The sequence below is a fragment of the Castanea sativa genome, chromosome 5 (assembly GCF_040712315.1).
Source record: "Castanea sativa cultivar Marrone di Chiusa Pesio chromosome 5, ASM4071231v1".
Lineage (NCBI taxonomy): Eukaryota > Viridiplantae > Streptophyta > Magnoliopsida > Fagales > Fagaceae > Castanea > Castanea sativa.
Genome location: NC_134017.1, coordinates 54,020,017 through 54,039,539, shown reverse-complemented (window position 1 = coordinate 54,039,539; position 19,523 = coordinate 54,020,017). Strand labels below are relative to the sequence as shown.

General features: G+C 36.4%; 1 protein-coding gene and 1 long non-coding RNA gene across 2 annotated transcripts; one reads left to right on the top strand and one right to left on the bottom strand.

The window, feature by feature from the left end:
- Positions 1-1,950: 1,950 nt before the first annotated feature.
- On the bottom strand, positions 1,951-5,628 carry LOC142633423 (uncharacterized). Its single transcript, XR_012843906.1, has 4 exons — positions 4,949-5,628; positions 4,297-4,483; positions 3,574-3,635; positions 1,951-2,160 (listed from the first exon to the last, which is right to left on the bottom strand). It is a non-coding gene; the product is annotated as an uncharacterized LOC142633423 (long non-coding RNA).
- An 11,350-nt stretch (positions 5,629-16,978) lies between these two features.
- LOC142635417 (uncharacterized) lies at positions 16,979-18,014 on the top strand. The gene is made up of 2 exons (XM_075809572.1): positions 16,979-17,377; positions 17,466-18,014. The coding sequence occupies exons 1-2, from the start codon at positions 16,979-16,981 to the stop codon at positions 18,012-18,014; spliced, it is 948 nt and encodes a 315-aa protein (XP_075665687.1).
- Positions 18,015-19,523: the final 1,509 nt, after the last annotated feature.

The following is a 19,523-nucleotide window of genomic DNA, read 5'->3' as shown; positions in this document are numbered from 1 at the left end:
AACTTACTTGAATGGATATTTATGATATGGTCTCATATTAGATTACAAAATTAAGAAATAAAACTCTCTCTAAAAATAAATAATGGCGCATAATTGGACTTCAATTGTATAATCTAATTAGATTTTCTCTAAACTTTACCTATATATAATTTTTGTGTCAAATGAATTGTTTTCAGTTATAAAAAAAAAGGCTCATAAATATAAAATCATTCAAACTCTCTCTTCCTCTAATTTTATATATAGCGTTAAATATATGATCATGTTTTTTATGATTTATTTATATTGGACTCCTTGTTTTCTGCTCTAAATTAACTTATTTAACACAAAAAATTTTAAAAAAAAATCAATTAGATGGAACATGTGTTGTAAAATTAAACTCTAATTGAAATCCAATTTTTACACTAAACTAACTAACTTGGTTCAAAAAATTTAAAATTTTGATTAGAAAGGACACATGGCTCAAAATTAGACTCTAATTGGATTTCAATTTAAAATCTAATTAGATTTTCTCTGAATTTTACTTATTAATATATATATATATACATACATACATACATATATATATATGGGGGGTAAAGTGGTCAAAATATGTGTTTGGGCCTTGGGCCTGATTTGGTGATTCAAACCTGTCCGAGCAGAATCTTCGAGCCCCACAAGTCAACTCGTGCTAGAAATCAAATTTAAAATCTAATTGGATTTTCTCTGAATTTTACTTATTAATATATATATATGTGGGGGTAAAGTGGTCAAAATATGTGTTTTGGGCCTTGGGCCTGATTTGGTGGTGCAAGCTTGTCCAAGCAAAATCTTCGAGCCCCACAAGTCAACTCGTGCTAGAAAGATTTGTGAGGTTGTCCGAGGAAAGGCATCTCCTCAGTCAGGTCAGGTAAAGACCGTGTGACGTGTCGTGATGTATGGATAGAGGATTCTGGAAGGCCTAGGGGGTAAAGATGTGTTCCATGCTATTGTAAAGAGAAAGAATGTATGTGAAATATCGAGGGAAAAGGCTGCTACAACCGCATTAAAGATCCTACACTTATCTCCCTGGCCGCATTAATAGAGCAATAACTTCTAAACAGTAATATTTAGCCTTTTAGGTATTGTTTGAAGACTTCAAGAAGATGGTGGATGTAACAAGTATCTATTTGGAAGATCTGTGCTACACGTGGAAGAAAAAGAGAAAAAGAAAAACAAAAAAAGAAAAGAGAGAAAGAGAGTACTGTATACTTGACCTTCAATTTTAGTCTATTATTCAAAGAAAGAGCAGCAATATAAGACTTCCTCGGCTTACGTTCGAGGAGGATTTCTCACTATTTTCATCCTTTGATTGTGTGTGAGGCGGTAATCTAGCCTTTCATTTATAGTCTAATATCCATAAAACCTAGGTTTCAAGCCCACACTCTACAAATTTGATTGTATAAGGCCATTTGGACTTGAGCCCATCTAGCGTTAGGGTTCGGGTACAAATTGTGCGCTTACAATATATATATGAGACATATAAACTTGAATTGTTTTTAGTTCTACAAAAAAAAAAAAAAAAATCATAAATATAAACATTTGCCATGAAGTTAAACCAAGTCCACCTACAATCAGTAAGTAAAGAAATATATACAAAAAGTTTGAAAAATGATATGATCAAAATTAGTTGACTACATGTAGACCATCTGGTGAGTAAAATTAAGCTTTAATAATCACCCATAAAACAAATTCAATTATCGTCAAACATTTTCAAGCATATTATAGTGAACCTTTGTTGTGCTGCATAACCATACTATTTTTGTTTCAACCGAAGTTCAGTATACCAAATCCATAACAGATGATGCACACTATCAAATATTACACAAGCTCATTAGTGAACTTACTGAAACCTTGTACATAGGCCATGTGACAAATTCATTAACAAAAGTCATAAAATTTAATAACCTAGTCTGAATCTACTAATTTTTAAGATTACCTTTTCAATATTCAGATATCATAAAACACATAAAATAGTTCTTGACAATGTAATAAACCACATTAAGTAGTTATAGACAACGTCATAAGCCAAATAAGCTAAAATAAAAATTCCAAATAATGTCTTCTTTTTTTCTAGAACGCCATGAGCTTTCTCTTTGTGTCCTATCCCAGGTGACTTTTGGGCATTTGGGATATCTTCTAGATCTACAATGCAACAATTCACATAAAATATATTACTGATAAAAAATTGGCTAGCCCAGTTACAAATATCAATAAGATAATGGAAGGTCAAAATGTCAAAATTATAGTGGAATACAATCGAAAAGTTTATTATTGGGCTCCTTTGGTGCAATTAGAACTTCCCAGTGTGCTGCCTAAACTACCTATTGTGATTTTCTTCTTATTCTCATAATTTAATTTTCTAGGCTTATCATAAGAATTTTTTTTGTTCTTAAGTTGATAGTTAAAGAACATAGAGATGTTTTATGGTTAGTGTTATCTGGTTTTTTAAATAATGCTGCGCAAAACAATATGTTTGAAAAGAAGAATAGGCACAAATATGCATGAGCTTATACTATTACTTAAAAAATAGATGCATATTAAAATTTCTTCCTAATTAGTTATATATTACTAATGGTCACTTTTATATTCTTGTCAATGCTTCAAAAATTAATATTTTCATTCAAATAGATGGACTCAAGCTGAATGGTAACACCAATCACCTTCAATTATTCCTAGACTATTGGTTTTCGTAGGAATAAGATTTAGTATGACGAAAAAGATATGCAAACCACCATAGTACCTAAGATTTGGGGGGGGGGGGGGGGGGGGATGCTTAAGAAAATATGGCCTAATCCCAATGAAACCAATTCCCTTCCTTTCAGTTTCCATGCTTGGCAAAATTTCAATTCATTGTCCAATCTCTTTGGGTGGGCGTATGTTTTTGGGCATTAAGACACTGCTGGTTGCTGATGATGTGGCAATTTTGCAACTCTAGATGGTATTTTGATTGTTTGTTAATTTCATAACAAACAACTCAAGCCTTTCAATTGCCTTTTTGACAATATCTAAATTACCCAAGCTCCACAATCCATCGAAGCATTTCCTATCTCATGTATGGTTCAAGTAATAGTTATTAAAATTTAGACCAAAAGGGAAGAATTTGCAAATAAAGTCGTGACATGCCTAATTCGCAGATCTGTGTATAAATTTAGACCAAAAAGAGTTCTTGGAGCACCTAGATTAGGGGAGAAAAAAAGTAGCAATAATTGCTGATATAGAACACACTCAAAAGATCAATAAGTACTTCACTGCAAAGACATTGTAGATTTTAAGAAATAAGTATAACATCCAAATGATGAGGTGAACAACTTAATAGAAAGCTAGATTTAAAAGTGTAGATGTAATATTCTAATAAATATAAAACCATAATCCTTTGCCAATTGATGAGAAGGTATGGGAGCCAAAGAAGACAAAGGCAGAACTCATGTAATTTTTCAATTCACAATTATTGCAAACACTTTTATTTATTTATTAAGACTATTATAGAAAACACTATTAGATAAAGAAAATGATGAAAATGATAAATATTAGATATTGCATGGCCAAAGGCATCACCTGGTAGCCATGTCATCAAATTGTGCCTAGGTTGTTTCATACTTTAGTGCAACAGCAACAACCTATGAAGGATCATTAAAAAAAAATGTTAGGAATTAAATGCCCAAACAAGAAAAATTAGACAATGGAATAAGAGGAATTTCATAACAGTTATAAGCAACTTGAGCATTGTAAGCTTAAGATAAACATGACCCTTTTTGTGTGAATAAGGAATGCTATTGGAATTTGCATCTTTTATTTGATTGAGGAAGTTGACAATAGTGAAGAGACCATTTACATTTAAGGTTCAAGGGTTATCGGAGCTGGTTGTTATGTGTTTCCTATAGTCTGGGTTTTTTTTGCCTATGGAATGGAAATAGATAGTAAAACTGTCTATTTGATAATACTCTGCTTACATTGGCCAGGATTGCATGGTACTTTTTCATGAATTTTTGCATGTCCAAGATGTTGCTTGATTTCAACAATAATAAAGAGATGTTGAAAGACTAAATTTTGAAATAGACTGATAAGGACCGCGAGAGTCTTAATTTGTTGATCTAAATCCATGAAGCGAGCCTATCAGAACTCTATCTAATTAGTTAAGCAGATGCAAAAGTCTAAGTGGTAGGGAAACAATAACCACTAATCAGCTAGAAGGGTTAAACATTTCTTTTTCCTTCTTTATGCTATTTATTGGGGTTAGGGGTGTTCTCAAAGTTTATTCAAAATCTTTGAAAAGTTTACCTGTCACTTGAAACCTTACAACTACATTTTGATGCACCAGAAGAAGAAAAGCCTTTGACTTTACTTTTCAAATAAGAAAAGCTCTTGACTTTGGAGTTTGGACATAAGTAGCATGGGAAAGGGTCAAGTGTGGATCAATAGCCAGAGAGTTAGAAGATACTTGAATATATATGCTATTGGACCTTATCTCCGAAAATGCCATAGGTCAACAGAATTCCTTAGTAACATATAAAACAATAACTTTTAGTGCAAAGTGCAAACCCATGTCCAAACATATTAAAAAAAATTATTGCCAGAACCTCTATATGTCCGTATACATACTACAACTACCATTACCAATATATAATGCAGCAAATAAAATATATACAAACGAAAAGCAGAAATCAGCCAACGGGGTAAGGTTCAGTTTGTAAGGCTCGGGTATTTTGTCTAACCCACCTAGGTTCGAATCTGGCATAGCTTAGCTAATGTTTTATCAACTACCAAACAACGTTTAAGCAAAAGAAAACTCCTTATTTCCCGGCAACCAAAAAAAATTTAAACAAACGAAAAAAGAGCAGGATAATACAAAGAAAGAGAATACCTTCCATGGTTGTAAATCCAACCGTTAAATAAAGAAAACGAAGGCAAGAGAAATAGAGAGAGGGAATACCTTTAATGGCTATCAAATCTGAGCTAAAATCGGTTTTAGATATTTTCGATGGTGCCCTTCTTTTCTTCATCACTCAACCTCCTTCAAAACCAATAACCCAAAATAACAAAAGCTAAACCATATTTGATATCATTTTTTGTTGTTTAATAATTCCTCTACCGATAGTGTTTCAGGCGGAATATAACGGTGGCGGGAGCCTGGGCTGAAGGTAGATGATGGTCTGACGTGGTGGTGGCCTTCAAATCTCTCTTTGCCTTATGGACATTTTCTCTCCCTCATAGTGTCATATAAAGCTAAGTCAGCACCAAGATCAGAGCTTGCTGGATGGAGAAGATTGGTGCTTGAAGAGACCAAAAAGGAGTGAAAGATCTCTATTCTCACAGGGCCGGGCGAAGCCAAGAAAATGCTGGTGTGCAAGGTGGATGTGAGATTACTATCCTTATCCTTAAAGTCCACCTTCTCTTAGGAGGAACCCAATCAGACCACTCTTGCCAAAAATGATAAAAATCGCAAGCAAAAAACTCATATCCTTTGTTCCTTTTCGTTTTGATGCCCTCTTCTAGTCTGATGCTCAGGTTTGGTCTGTTTGGAGAGATAGAGAGAGTGATAAAGACAGATAATCAGAGAAAGGAGGTGAAGTGACGGAGAGAGTGGAAAAAGTAAAGAGAGAATTTTGTGGCTTCTTTTTTTGGCATTTGGATTGTTTTATTTCCACGGCATTCATCCATATTAAAATGGGAGAGTACTGAAGAATAACAAAGGGAGAGGAGCCGACACCTTTCATCAGTATAAAAATCGTAGTCTTTTTTGGTTTTCGCAAAAAAATCAAGAAAACTTTTAATTATGCAGTAGCTCACCTAATTCAAAGAAAAAATAAAAATAAAAACCGTAAAATTGAGAATTGAATTAAAATTTAATTTAATTTAATTTCTGTTTCACGTAGTAGTAGTAGTATTATTATTATTATTAGATATATAGACTACTTGCAAAATTACGAAATACATGAGAAAATGTAATATAATTAATTTATAAGAGTATAATGTAAAATTTATTTGCTAAATAATGCATGTGTTATTTAAAAGTATTTTTAAATATAAGTTTTATTATAATGTCTTTTGCAATAAAAAATAATACACAGTGATATATATATATATATATATATATATATATGAAAAATGTAATTTAATCAAAATATTTAATTACATAATTATAATTTATAACATTGTTTTATATAAATGGAGAATGTGTTATTAAAATTAATTTATTTTTAAATATATTATAATCAGTTGATGACTAATTTGAACATATTCAAGAATATTAAAAAAATATACACCCTCATTTCATGAAACACAAGTAAAATGTTACATTAAGTTTAAATTATTATATAAATTTAGAATTGTAACATTTTTTTTCTTTCCAAATATAAGTCTAATGCCTATATTATTGAAACTTTATTTTTAAGGTTTTTTTTTTTGAATATTTATCATTTTTTTTTTAAGGTTCATATCTCTCATTTCTAATGCTTATTTGTTTGTATTATTTAGCCCAAAACTAAATAATTTAGCCCAAATAGAATAACATTTCATACTTTTCAACCCAAAAATTAAGAAAAAAAAATTGAGCCCAAAACTAAAAAAGGCAACCAACAAAAGAATCAATTTGAGGCTCAATAGTCCAAAATGGATCGAATGACCAAAGCGCACCAAAATGAACCAAATTAGACCGTAATGGACCAAAGATGACTAAATTGGATGGACTGTGGTGGACCAAAATGCTATGTTAATGTGGTTCAAAACGAGCATAATAACAATAAATGTTACTCATCATCTTTTTAGATATTATATATAGATTTGTAAGACTTATATCTAGTAAAATTTGTACTAGCTATAATATCACTAGAAAATAATTCGTTAGGAATTTGTTTATTATGTTGTTGATGTGATTCTAACTAATCATGTCACTTTCTTTTTCTCAAAAAAAAAAAAAAAAACTAATCATGTCACTTTGTAAATTTTAATTGTTGATGTAAATGTTCTTTACTATTAAAAAATTAAATAAAAACATTCATAAGAGTCATTATTTCAAAAATCATATTGTTTGATTCATATTAATTTAAAAAAAAGCTTAAATGATTTCATGTACTTACTGATTTGAACAAAACAATTAAAATAACTCATTTAATTATTTATTAATAGATTTTACAATTAATATGGACTGAGTGACTCAACAAAAACATAACAACAATTAATGCAACACTTATACAATTAAGCTTTTAAATATTATACAAATGTTGTGAGTTTGTAATGTTTGTGAGGTGGACTTTAAAAGAACAAATTAGCCACACACACACACAAAAAGTCCAAAATCACAAGAATATACCAGAGCATGCTGCACCCAATATGAAAGATGGATGTTCGTTGAGTGGTTTGGTTGAGCAATAATGAATTAACGTCGAACTGTCATGATAGTGTTCCGAGTTTCTTGAATAAATAAGTGTCGAACTATATATCATGACAGTGTTCTGAGTTTCTTGAATCTCCTAGCTTCATCTCTTTCGACATAGCACTTGTGTCATGTGTGCTACCAAAACTCACAAAGATTAAATAAAAAAATGAAAAATATTGTTTTTTTTCCTATATGAACTTTATTTTTTGTAGTTCATTTTCCGCTCTAAAACTTTTCAAATATATATATAGTTGAAGGATAAATAAATGAATTTTTTTAAGTTGAAAAAATAAAAATTTTAAAGGTTAGGACACAAGGTAAAATTCATGCAAAAACTTTTTAATAAAAAAGCAATATTTTAGCCTTTTTATTTTTCCAAATGAGTTGTACTGTACCCCACATTAGGTACACCATACGTAAGTCTTGGGCCAAAATGGGGTTTTGCCCCTTTCACCAAAAATTTCTAGCATTTTGCCCCTTTTTTCAAACTATATAGGGATATATCCCTGTTTTGAAACTCGATAATGTGAGGCTCGATTTTCATAAAAAAACTCAATTAACTTATAAGCGAGTTACTAAAAAACTCGATGGTCATAGTCGAGTTAGTATGAGTTTTGTGCCACGCTGGCAAAGCAGAAATGGCTTTTTCCAATAAAAAAATGCCCGTGTATACATGCATAACTCAATAACTAGAAAATCGAGTTTGCTTTAACAATTTGAAAACCTAACGTCTCACAATGCTTGTTCACTCTCTCCCTCTACACTCTCCCTCGTTCTATGCCATCACTCTTCCTCACTCTCCCTCTACACTCTCCCTTGCTCTTTGCAATCACTCTTCCTCACTCTCCCCCACTTTCTCTCCCTCTAGACTCTCCCTTGCTCTTTGCACTCACTCTCCCCCACTTTCCATCAGTCTCACTCTCCCTATTCAGTCTTCCTCACCCTCTTCGATCAATTGCCGTTGCCGAAACCTTGGTGCTTCCGTCAAACCCTCACCATACCCGCTGCCGTTGATTACAGGTACGTTGCTCTACCATTGATTATTGTTTTGTGCTACATTTGTTTTTTTGGAAATGGATGATTATCAGTTTGACTGAAGATTAATTCTTGGTGTTTGATGTAGACTAATGTGGGTTTTCTTAGTTAATTCTGATTTATTGGTGTTAGGACATATGTGATTCATGTTAGGGACATATGTTATCATGTATTGACTAATCCTTTGACAAAACACACTTTGCTTGTAATTGGGTAGATCTAGAATGTGTTTAATACTTCAAGGAACAATGTTTCAAATTCAAGTGTTAAAACTATGCAAGTTTGTCCAAAAATCAAGTGATGAAGTGCTGGATTTTAAATCTCGACAACTAGTATCTATCAAGATTTGAAAAGCTATTCAAGCCTGAAGCTCGACAGCTGCTCGACAAATAAGGTATCTATCGAGAATTATGAAAATCAGATTTTCAGTTCTGATTTCATTTTAATCTGTGAGTATGTGTTTATGCTTTTTTTCTCACAACCCTAAACATATATAAGGATTATTTTAAAGGCCGTCATAGAGAGCACAGTTGCACGAGTGTGAAGCAAAGTGTTGTTCATGCATATTGTGAATCGGAGATAGATGCCCTAGTTCATCTTTCTCTTGAAGAAGCTGTTGTGTTTGTACACCATAAGGTTTTGTGACCAAGCAACTTCGTGATCTTCATCGTGTGATGAACTGAAAAACTTTGTAGTCAACATCCTTCTCAAGTTGGTGATTAAGTCGCATACCGGGATCCGCGTATCTATTGGTTAGTCACATATTGAGAGTCATACATTAAAAGAACAGATTGTCACTACAGAACAAGTCCAATTGGGTATTGGAGTAAGGGTTTAACTGTAGGTTGGTATAAGGTATTGGAATTCCTTTACTTGTAACCGCTTGTTGTGATAATAGTAAATTCTCAGGAGTGGTGATCTTAAAATCACCCGGTAGAGTTTTTGCCTTGGAGGTTTTCTCCATTCGAAAACAAATCACATTGTCAACTTTTTTTTCGCTACATTTAATTTCAGTTGGTGATTTGTTTGTGCTGCCACGTACATTGCATGTTAAGTTAATTAATAAATAAACTTGGTTAATTAATCAATTAATTCATCACAATGGGTCAATACATTCTTGGCCTATCAATTGGATTGGTTTAGTTTCATATAGTATGTGTTTTGTGATGAATTTTTTTTGTACTTTTTATACTAATACGACCCATGGTGCATTTTGTTATTGAATGTTATTGAGTGCATTCAGTCTTGGTCTTTTTAATGCCTTGTATGCTAGTGTCTATTTTTTGCCATGATTTTTTCAATGTGGGTTTTAACTTTTGAGTCAGTAGCTGATTGAGATTGGTTTTTGTACGAAAGTTTACACTTGGTTAGCAACTTGGGTATGTTTGGAACAAGAATACTAAGCAACAATCAGGCTGATGGTTTAGACCTTTTTTTTTCTGATAGTTTGTACGGATTTAGTTCGTGGTGCCAAGGACAAGCTCTTGAGGGTTAAAGGCCCAGTGAGAATCCCCACTAAGGTTCTACACATCACCACTAGGAAGTCCCCTTGCGGTGAAGGTATATTTTCTATATCTTACTATAGGATTCAATTGATTGAGTGTGATCATAATCCATATCATTAATTGTAAATTTTTGATGGCATTTATGTGAATATAGGCTAGGAGTTAGTCAAACCATGTTAAAATTTGTTCTCTTGAGTGATTGTTTTATTTTATTTTTATTCGTACAAAAGCACTTTCAGTAGTCTTAAATCACAACAAATTGGTATCAAAGCTTAAAGTTTGGTCAAGTTCACCAAAAAATATATTTAGTGCATAGTGGGGAGCTAGAGAGGGCCAGGGGGGTCATGGGCCCCCCTAGCTTTTTGAAAATTTCATTTCTAGCCGGAAAAAATCAAAATTTCACCGTAGCTAGATAATTTTCACATGGTAGGACATAGGAGTAGGACAGGCACTATGAGGTTGGGGTCGATACAATGGTAGGACATAAAAAAAATAGTTGAGACCCTTATCCACAAAAAAAAAAATAAAAATAAAATAAAAAAAATAAAAAGAGAGAAGAAAAAAAATAGAGAGAGGTAGTTGAGTCTTCAATTACAAACTTAAGCTTTAAATAAAAAACTTTAATCGTTTATTGAGCTTTTACTTTATTTAAATTATATATATATAGATATTTATATATATATATATATATATATATATATATATATATAAAAAAGAGTGTTTGGTTTGAGTTGTTTTGAGTTATATAACTCATCACTCAAAACTCAAAATTCATGCAATCCACTGAATAACAACTTGTTTTGGTAAGTTTTTGGTATTTGTTTCTATAACTCAAATATTAATATTATGAGATAGAGTAACAAAAACTAAGAACACGTCTGAGGGTATTTCCAATTTTTAAGAAATAAGTTTGATGGCATGTTTGTAATAATTGCAAGTGTGTGGGGCCCAATAGGTTCTTGGTAAATCTTTGCTCGGTACGTTGGAAGCTTTTCTTTTTCTTCTTTGAGTTTACCTTCAGCTTCACAATTATGTGGAAGTTTTTTTCTTCTATGTGTGGGGCTCGATCTATGCAGGTTGTGGGCTCCACCAATATGTAATAAAATTGAGTTATAGACTGAGAAACACAGATTGGGCATTTTTTTCCAAACAAGAAGTATTGAGTTTTGGGTTATAGATGAGATAGAGTTTTAGGGTCCGTTTAGTTGGAATGATGAAAAAGTGGAAGGATAGAAAATAAAGTGAGAGGATAAAAAAGTGGGAGGATGAAAAAAAAATCTTAATTTCCCTCATTTATGTTTGATTGAGAAGGTGGAAAAGTGGGGTTATGAATTTTGAGTTTTAAGATAGACTCAAAACAAACACCCTCATTGAGTTATTATTATTTATTCTTAGTCAATTGAATATATGAAAAAGCTCATAAAAAAATTGATATGTAATATATATGTAATTAATAAATATTTATCAAATCAAAAAAATAAAATTAGAAAAAACTGAGGCTCATGTAGTTTGTGCTAACATATCCGAAATTGGAACCATTTCCATTTTTTTCCCTTTCACTTTCTTGTTAACTGTTTGTTACATCTCCTATACGCACTAGAGTACTCAAGTTTCTTCAAGCTAGTTATTGGTTGTTTGGCCTTGCTCCAAAAATAAACAAAAACACATGGACAGCACAACATGCCTCTCTTAAGATGTTCCCAATAATTCCTTCAATCTTGCTCACAATCACAAGTTAAACTATGTATGGGGAAGGACCTCGTTGTTGTTTTTGGGGTTGGGATCTCATTTTCGGTATCCTTTTATAATTAATAATTGTAAATATAGAGTCGATTATGGCAAATATTAATCATCCATTTTTCTAAAAAACAATTCATAGGGAATAGAAAAATCTATCAAGAAAAGTTAGTAACTTTTTTATTGTTTCATAAAAAGTTTATGTTAATAAAACCTATTTATGTAATAATTGTGACAACGTCTATTGATTAGTCTACTAAATCTATGTAATAATAGAGAGAGAGACTCTGATTGATGCACAAATTTTCCTACCCACAATAGATTTTTAATATATATCTTTGAATGGTTAATAAAAATATTTATTCTACTTGTGTCACGATTTATCACGTTAGCCCTCTCTAAGATTTATTTTTTATCCTTCTTTTTCATCATTTTAATTTATTTACAAATTTCGAAGTTATTTTATAGGGAATAGAAAAAACTATCAAGAAAAGTTAGTAACTTTTTTATTGTTTCATAGAGTTAATCCTCAATAATTGCTGACAATCTATTTGATGTCATGTCAGATATGCAGGCACTAAATTTTGTGGATCTTGGACCCAACGATAATACCCAGTTGAGGTGGTAGCCAAATCATTGGTCAACTCTGCTTTGGAGGCACACCGACAGTGAGGTATGTAGTTGTATTATTAATACATAGTCGTTTTATAATTACCTCGTGTGCACTAGCTAACACAATGCTCATCCGTGTGCAGGAGGTGTCTGGCGTCGTAAAGTGTTGACACCGTAAATGTGTACTATCGCAGGGTGGGCTAGACCCACGTATCACGCAATACATTGATGCAGCAAGTTTCACCGGATTATTCAAGGTTCCTGATATGAAGGTTGACCATGCTTTGATCACGGCCTTGGTCGAGCGGTGGCATCCAGAGACGCACATGTTCCACTTACCCTATGAAGAAATGGGTATCACCTTGCAAGATATAAAGGTGATACTGGGCTTCCGGTGGATGGGTTGCCTGTCACTAGGAAGACAAACATGAACTAGAGTTTGCTGTGCTTACAGTTGTTGGGCCATGAACCTCCGCCCCAATAATCAACTCAAACAAGCCTATCCTCTATGGGGCAAGGATAAGATACATATGACTTGATGCACAGTTTGCCGCTCCCCCTACTGCAGATGCCAATGATGAAGTAGTGCAGAAACATGCCCGCTACCACCTACTTGTTTGGATGGGGGCCCTGCTGTTCAAGGACAAGTTAGCAAACCGGGTCTTACTCATGCCTCTGCAGCTTTTCAAGCCAATCAGCAATGCAAGATAGTAAAGTAGGGGTAGTGCAACATTAGCCTTGCTCTATGGGCACCTTTGTAGTGCATCAAAGAAGGATATAATGCAAATTGGAGGAGCACTGTTGTTGGTGCAATTGTAGGCCTATTCAAGGTTCTCACGAATATGTCCAATTGCAAGGCTGCCTTTATTGCCACTGTAGTCAGGTCCCCTTCCCTGTAGATACATTCATTGAGTTCTCATTATTCAGGTTAAGTGTCTATTAGGATTAATTATTTATGTAAGAGCCATGCTAACGAATGCCCTTAAGGCATTGGTTAACAATCCAATTTAGGAAAATTTTGACACCATTTTTATGAGAAATGAAAAAAACTGTCAAAACATTAATTATTTTCTTTTCTTTTCCCATAAAAACTTTCTTTAAATAAATTATTAACCAATACTCTAAGGAGTTCATTAACATTTCCCTTTGTGTAATAGTGTATTATATTTTATTTTTCTCTTTGATATAATTAAAAATATGCCAAACTAAAAAACAAAACAAACTTATCAATGCTTAGATACTGAAATATATAGATGTGAAATATCAAGCAAAGTTTGTCCAGGTTAAGAAGGATATGGTACACTACGTGTCATTTTTTTTTTGGCAAACACAGCCCGATTTATTATGTATTTGAAAATTTAATCCTAGAACTACAGATACGGCTGTTTGTCCCTTAACTAAGCTCTTTGTGTATTGAACTTTTGAATGATTGGATTTGGGAAAAGCAATTGTTGTCCTCATAATATATTTGCTACCAACTATGTTCCAATTTCCCCATGAATTTTGCTTTGATTAACTCACTAGTGGGTTTCAAGATGAGCTAAAAAGTTGAAAATCAATTTCACTAGTGCTTTTTCAGCATGTTGATGGTCAACATAGCACTCAACGAGGTCTTCATCCAAAATAAGTAGTCATTACTGTTTGAGCAAACCCAAATGATGGTTATCACTAAGTGAATTTTATATTAGAGGGTTAATGGATCTGTAGTAAAGTTATCTAAAGTTTCAATTCCCCAGTTATAGTTTTCCAATGACCAAATTTTATTCGAGAAGTATATCAGCTCTCTCTTTCTCTCTCTCTCTCTCTCATATATATATATATTTGTCAAAGTTTCTAGGGAACTAGGACTAGGACTTCCCATTTTGTTGTGACTCAGTTTTTGTCTTTTTTTAATACACATCCTTTACATGTAAAGGTTGGTACATTGAGAACTTTTATTCCCTTATAATCAATATATATTGTTCCCACACTTTGGACTATATGTAGATGGTGATCAAGTAGAGGAAATTTAGACAAGTACTATTTGAATATGCAATGAGTTGTTGTTTCCCTTGTCAAAGAAGACGCAGAATAATTCAAATTGTCCCTAGTCTTGTCCCTAGTCTAGTCCCTTTCCCAGTTTCCCTTTGTGACCACATTGTTCACAGTTCATCACATGAAAATTCACTAACAAGCATTTGTCGAAATTACATGTTTGCTAGGTGGGCTGGGCCAAAGAGCACCGCACAGCATGCCACACACATACGCGTCCTTGCTGCGTACCGAACGTCCCTGTCTACACTACAGGCAGAGCAGGTATTCGGTTAATTTACTTCCTCAATATTGTTGATATGATTTACCCACACGTGTCTATGATTAGTGGAACCATGATTAGTGGAACCATGCATAGCTGCTTTTTCATTCCATGCATTAGTAAAACTAGACATGTACCCGCGCAATGTGAGGGCTTTATATCATTTTCATTTGCTACTTTTAACCCCTAAAAAATACAAATTTAAAATGCTCGTTACAAACTTTTATTTTTTTTAAAGAAGGACCTGCTCATACAAACATAAAACAAAAGAAATATAAATTGATGATGCCGAAAAAATCACCAGTAAGTTGCAAGCACTCCCCAAACCAAAGCAATACCTGCGAAAAGAAAATAGAGGACCTAAAAGAGAGCACCGTGTGGCCGCCAAAACCCTCCGAACGCCAAGTTAGAATCTGCTTTCTTCAACCCGAATGCTAGAGTTAAGAATATTGCGCGTACCTTGCTTTGCTTTGGGGTATATATTGTAGCGTTGGGCCGAAATTCACGCCTTGGTCAAGAAGTCCTTTCCTTCTAGGAGAGTAACTCGTGGAATTTCGTATCTCTTAGAGTTCTTTTCCTTATAAAATTCCTCCAATCAAGGCTAACGTGAAGTACAAGAATTCTTCGTATTTACGTTGGCGTGAATCACACTCAAGGCCACGTTAGCCCTAATCACATAGCGTGATTTGAGGTAGCCTGAAGAGCGACGCATGGATTCTTCTTGCCTGTCCACAACTTATCCGTCCTCCTTGGGTTATGTAATCCGTCAACTTGTTGTAATCATTTCAGCCAGACCGTCATGTTAGTTTTACCCTTATCAGTTGCCCCCTCATTCCATGATACCGTCATCTCTCCCAAGCGGTTTTCATGGAATGACGGTTAGAGTTTCTGACGAATAGGCTGGATGTTGTCATAAATGCTCAGGGACACGTGGGGGGATTTCAATGGTTGTTTGCTGGAATCGATGCGTCCCTTCATTTACCGCGCTGTTCCCTCTATATATATCACCCACAGTATTCACTTTTACACTTTTTAGAAATTTTTCTACTGTTTAGAGCGCAACCGTCGACCTTATTCAGAGAGTAACCGTCCCCTTTGGAAATCTGGGAAAAAACGTGCTGATAATTTCTCCGTCGTGTTTTTCTCGCCGTCTACTAGTAAGTTATTCTTATCCAATGTTTTGTTCCTTATTTTTCTTGTTGGTCCTGTCGTCGGCCCAAATCTAGAGCCTTAGGTTTCCTTTACCCGTCATATGTAGGTGTCAGATGTCTAGTGAGGCGTCAAGTAGTCAGTCTTATGCCCGCGAGGGAACGGGTTACGAAGAGGTGTTCCCGTTAGGTCAAGCAGACCAAGACACCTCTAGCGGGGAGAGGGAACCGTCAGCTAGCTCTCCTTCCCATGAGGAAGATGAAGGGCAGGATAGGGACGGGTCAGAGTATGACTCGACTGACAACCTAGACGGTGTCGACCCCCCGGTCCAATCCATCATAGGCCCTGACGGCTTCAGGGAGTTCGTCCTGCTCCCTTTGTGGACGGTGAATGACTTTGTGTCAACCATCAAGCCAGCGCACTTCAACACGCTGAGGCAAAAGTACCAAATACCAGACACCATATTCATCCGTCTACCATTCAAAACAGAAAAATGCTATTACTACGGTCTCGAAGACGTCGGGGTCTACGAGCAAATGCTAAAAGCTGGTCCCCGTTTTCCCCTAAGTGCATTGCATCGTTGTCTCCTCCAATACTTGGGTCTGGCCGTCACCCAGATATCTCCGAACGCATGAAGGGTTTTCCTGAGCGTCGAAGTATTGTACGGTGTGATGTCCGACGGGGCCAGACGGTTAACGGTGGAGGAATTTTTCCATTGTTACCGTCCGTCTGAAATTACAAAGTCAAAGGGCATGTACAGCTTTGTGCCGAGGAGTCCGGTACTTAGGCTGGTGTCCGAGATCCCGGACTCAAATCGTAACTGGAAGGGTCGTTACTTCTTCCTTCGAGGGGATAACTGGATGTGTCGTCCAGGTGACGACGACTACATGCCGGTAGATAAAACGTGGGGGATAATGCCCCCGTCTGGTACGAGTCCGTCTACTTATCAACCGTCATCCATGTTTTATGAGTTTACTCAACATTTTTTTTTTTTTTTTGTGCAGCGAGGGACCGTCCACCTATCTCAACCGAACAGTTCGGCTTTCTGGATAAATTTTTCAAAAGACCAAGTTGTCTGAAAGGACCTGGTTGAAGCTCGTCACATTGGATACGTTACATTGGTATTGTGACGGTCTTGAACCCACATCCGTCGCCTGCCGATACGATGCAGGTGTACGCAAACGTAAGTTATGGAACCCTTCTGTCGATTTTGGCTTTATGCAGTTCCTTTTTTAACCGTCTTCTTTTGTAGAAATGGACGACGCCAGGAGACGGGCTATCATTAAACAGCAGGCGGCAAAAAAGAAGAAAGGTGGTGACGCTTCAAAGATGGATCTGTCACAGACGGCCCCAAAAAGACCATCTTTTGAGAGATGGGACCGTCACTCCAAAAAACAGATACTTGTGACGGGTCTACCTGCCGGTCAGGGGTCCGGCATGGTGAAACCACCTCCCAAGCTTGGGATTGGTAAGGGTAAGGGCCTGATGACCAACCCGGACCCCGTGAAGGAGAAGCCCCCCGTCCTACTTCGTGAAGACCCCCAATACGCTCTCTGTCGTATTGGTTCCATCATAGCCGATAACGATTATGAAGACCTGAGAAACCATGCCACCGAGGCCATGGGGGAGACATGCCTATTCAGCTTAACTCAGGTTAGTGTCCGACATATGCACATTCCGTCATTTTAACTCCTTCTCGTTCCTTTCCGTTTTGGGCTTATTTATATCTGAACTGTGGCAGGGTGTGTTAATGGCCAAGGGCTTGTTAGACCGTTGCCTGGCCCAGGAAAGAGCCCTTGAACGAGTACGTGCTAAGGCGAAGGCGACGGCAGAAGAACTGGACGATTTGAAATTATGGAGGGTCCGTCATGAGCAGAAGCTGACACTCTCCGAGCAGGCTCGCGAGAACCTAGAAAAGGATGTGGAGCTGCTCAGGAAGACGGTGAAAGCTCATGACGACAATATCTATCAAGCGAAAGTTGATGCCATTAGAGAGTATCGAGACTCCGACGCATTTTTGATGGAGCTTGGTTCTTCCTTTAGCGACGGGTTCGATGACTGCATCCGTCAGGTGAAGGCGTCATTCCCTGACTTGGACTTAGCTCACATAAATATAGATGCCGAGGCCCAAACTCTGGCTCACCCCGTCGACTCTGAAGGGACGGAGGAACTCTTTGGCGAGGTTCCAGGTGATGATGGGGTCGCTAAAGCCGGCGAAGAAACTAACGCCGCCGATTCTCACCAAGGTTGCCCCGAAGGCCCTGAAGAAACCGTCACCATTCAAGACTAATGTATATTGTAGTGATAGGGAACAATTTTTTTTTTTTTATTGAACTCTACTGTATCAGTGATACTTCTTGGGTAACCCGTTCATATTTAGACCCGTCGTTCTATACTTTGCATTATCCCTTCAGTGTATCTTGGACTATCCGTCCACTTTTACTTTTTTATTTAGTCTATTTATGTAGCTCTTAGTTGACCCGTCCACTGCATGGACAGAAGGGTCCGTGCGCTTTGTAGATTTGGAATTTTTTCGTTGGATGAGCCGTCCACTTTGTGGACTGGTAGAATTTCCATCCTTTGGATGATCCGTCCACTTTGTGGACTTGATAGAATTTCCATTCTTTGGATGATCCGTCCACTTTGTGGACTAGTAGAATTTCCATCCTTGGGATGATCCGTCCACTTTGTGGACTGTAGAATTTTCATCCTTTGGATGATCCGTCCACTTTGTGGACTAGTAGAATTTTCATCCTTGGGATGATCCGTCCACTTTGTGGACTGTAGAATTTTCATCCTTTAGATGATCCGTCCACTTTGTTCTCTTCTCTTGGGATCTGAACTATCGTGAACTGGAGGTCACTCGTTCGACCCTTCACTTCCTCGAGGTACCATCTCATTCGTTCATTTCTACAATCATAGCTCTCATTAACTTGACCGGCTACGATTTGAGAATCGGAGTAAACCACCGCCTTCCTAGCCCCAGTTGCTATCGCAAGTTCCAATCCTGCCACCAGGGCCTCATACTCTGCTTCGTTATTTGTAGTGGTGAATTCTAGACGGATCATGCATTCGATCTTATCTCCTTCCGGGGTGTGGAGTACAACCCCGATTCCTCCTGCATGCTTGTTGGAAGATTCGTCTGTGTGAATTCTCCATGTGGGCGTCTCTTCTGCCCCTTGCTCCTCAGGTGTAGTGAATTCCGCAATGAAGTCTGCCAGTATCTGCCCTTTCACAGCCGCTCGTGGTTGGTATTGGATATCATACTCACTCAGCTCGATAGCCCACAAAGTTATCCGTCCCGCAGTTTCAGGATTGTTCATTGCTCTCCGCAAGGGCTGATCCGTCGGGACTTTTATGGTATGTGCTTGAAAATAAGGCTTAAGCTTTCGAGCTGCAGTCACAAGAGTGAAAGCGAGTTTCTCCATGCATGGATATCTTTCCTCTGCCCCTCTTAGCGCCCGGCTGATGAAGTACACGGGTTTTTGTATCTTTCCTTCCTCTCTGATGAGAGCTGCACTTACCGCTGCTGATGAGACGGCAAGGTACAGGAACAATTCCTCCCCTGCTATGGACGGACTAAGCAATGGCGGGGCCGAGAGATATGCCTTCAACTCTTCAAATGCCTTTTGGCATTCGTCCGTCCACTCGAAAGATCTCTTTAGTGTTCTAAAGAAAGGGAGACACTTGTCCGTTGCCCTCGATACGAACCTATTTAAGGCTGCTATCTTCCCTGTCAGGCTTTGCACTTCCTTCACCGTCCTCGGAGGAGATAGCTCCATAATTGCTTTTACTTTCT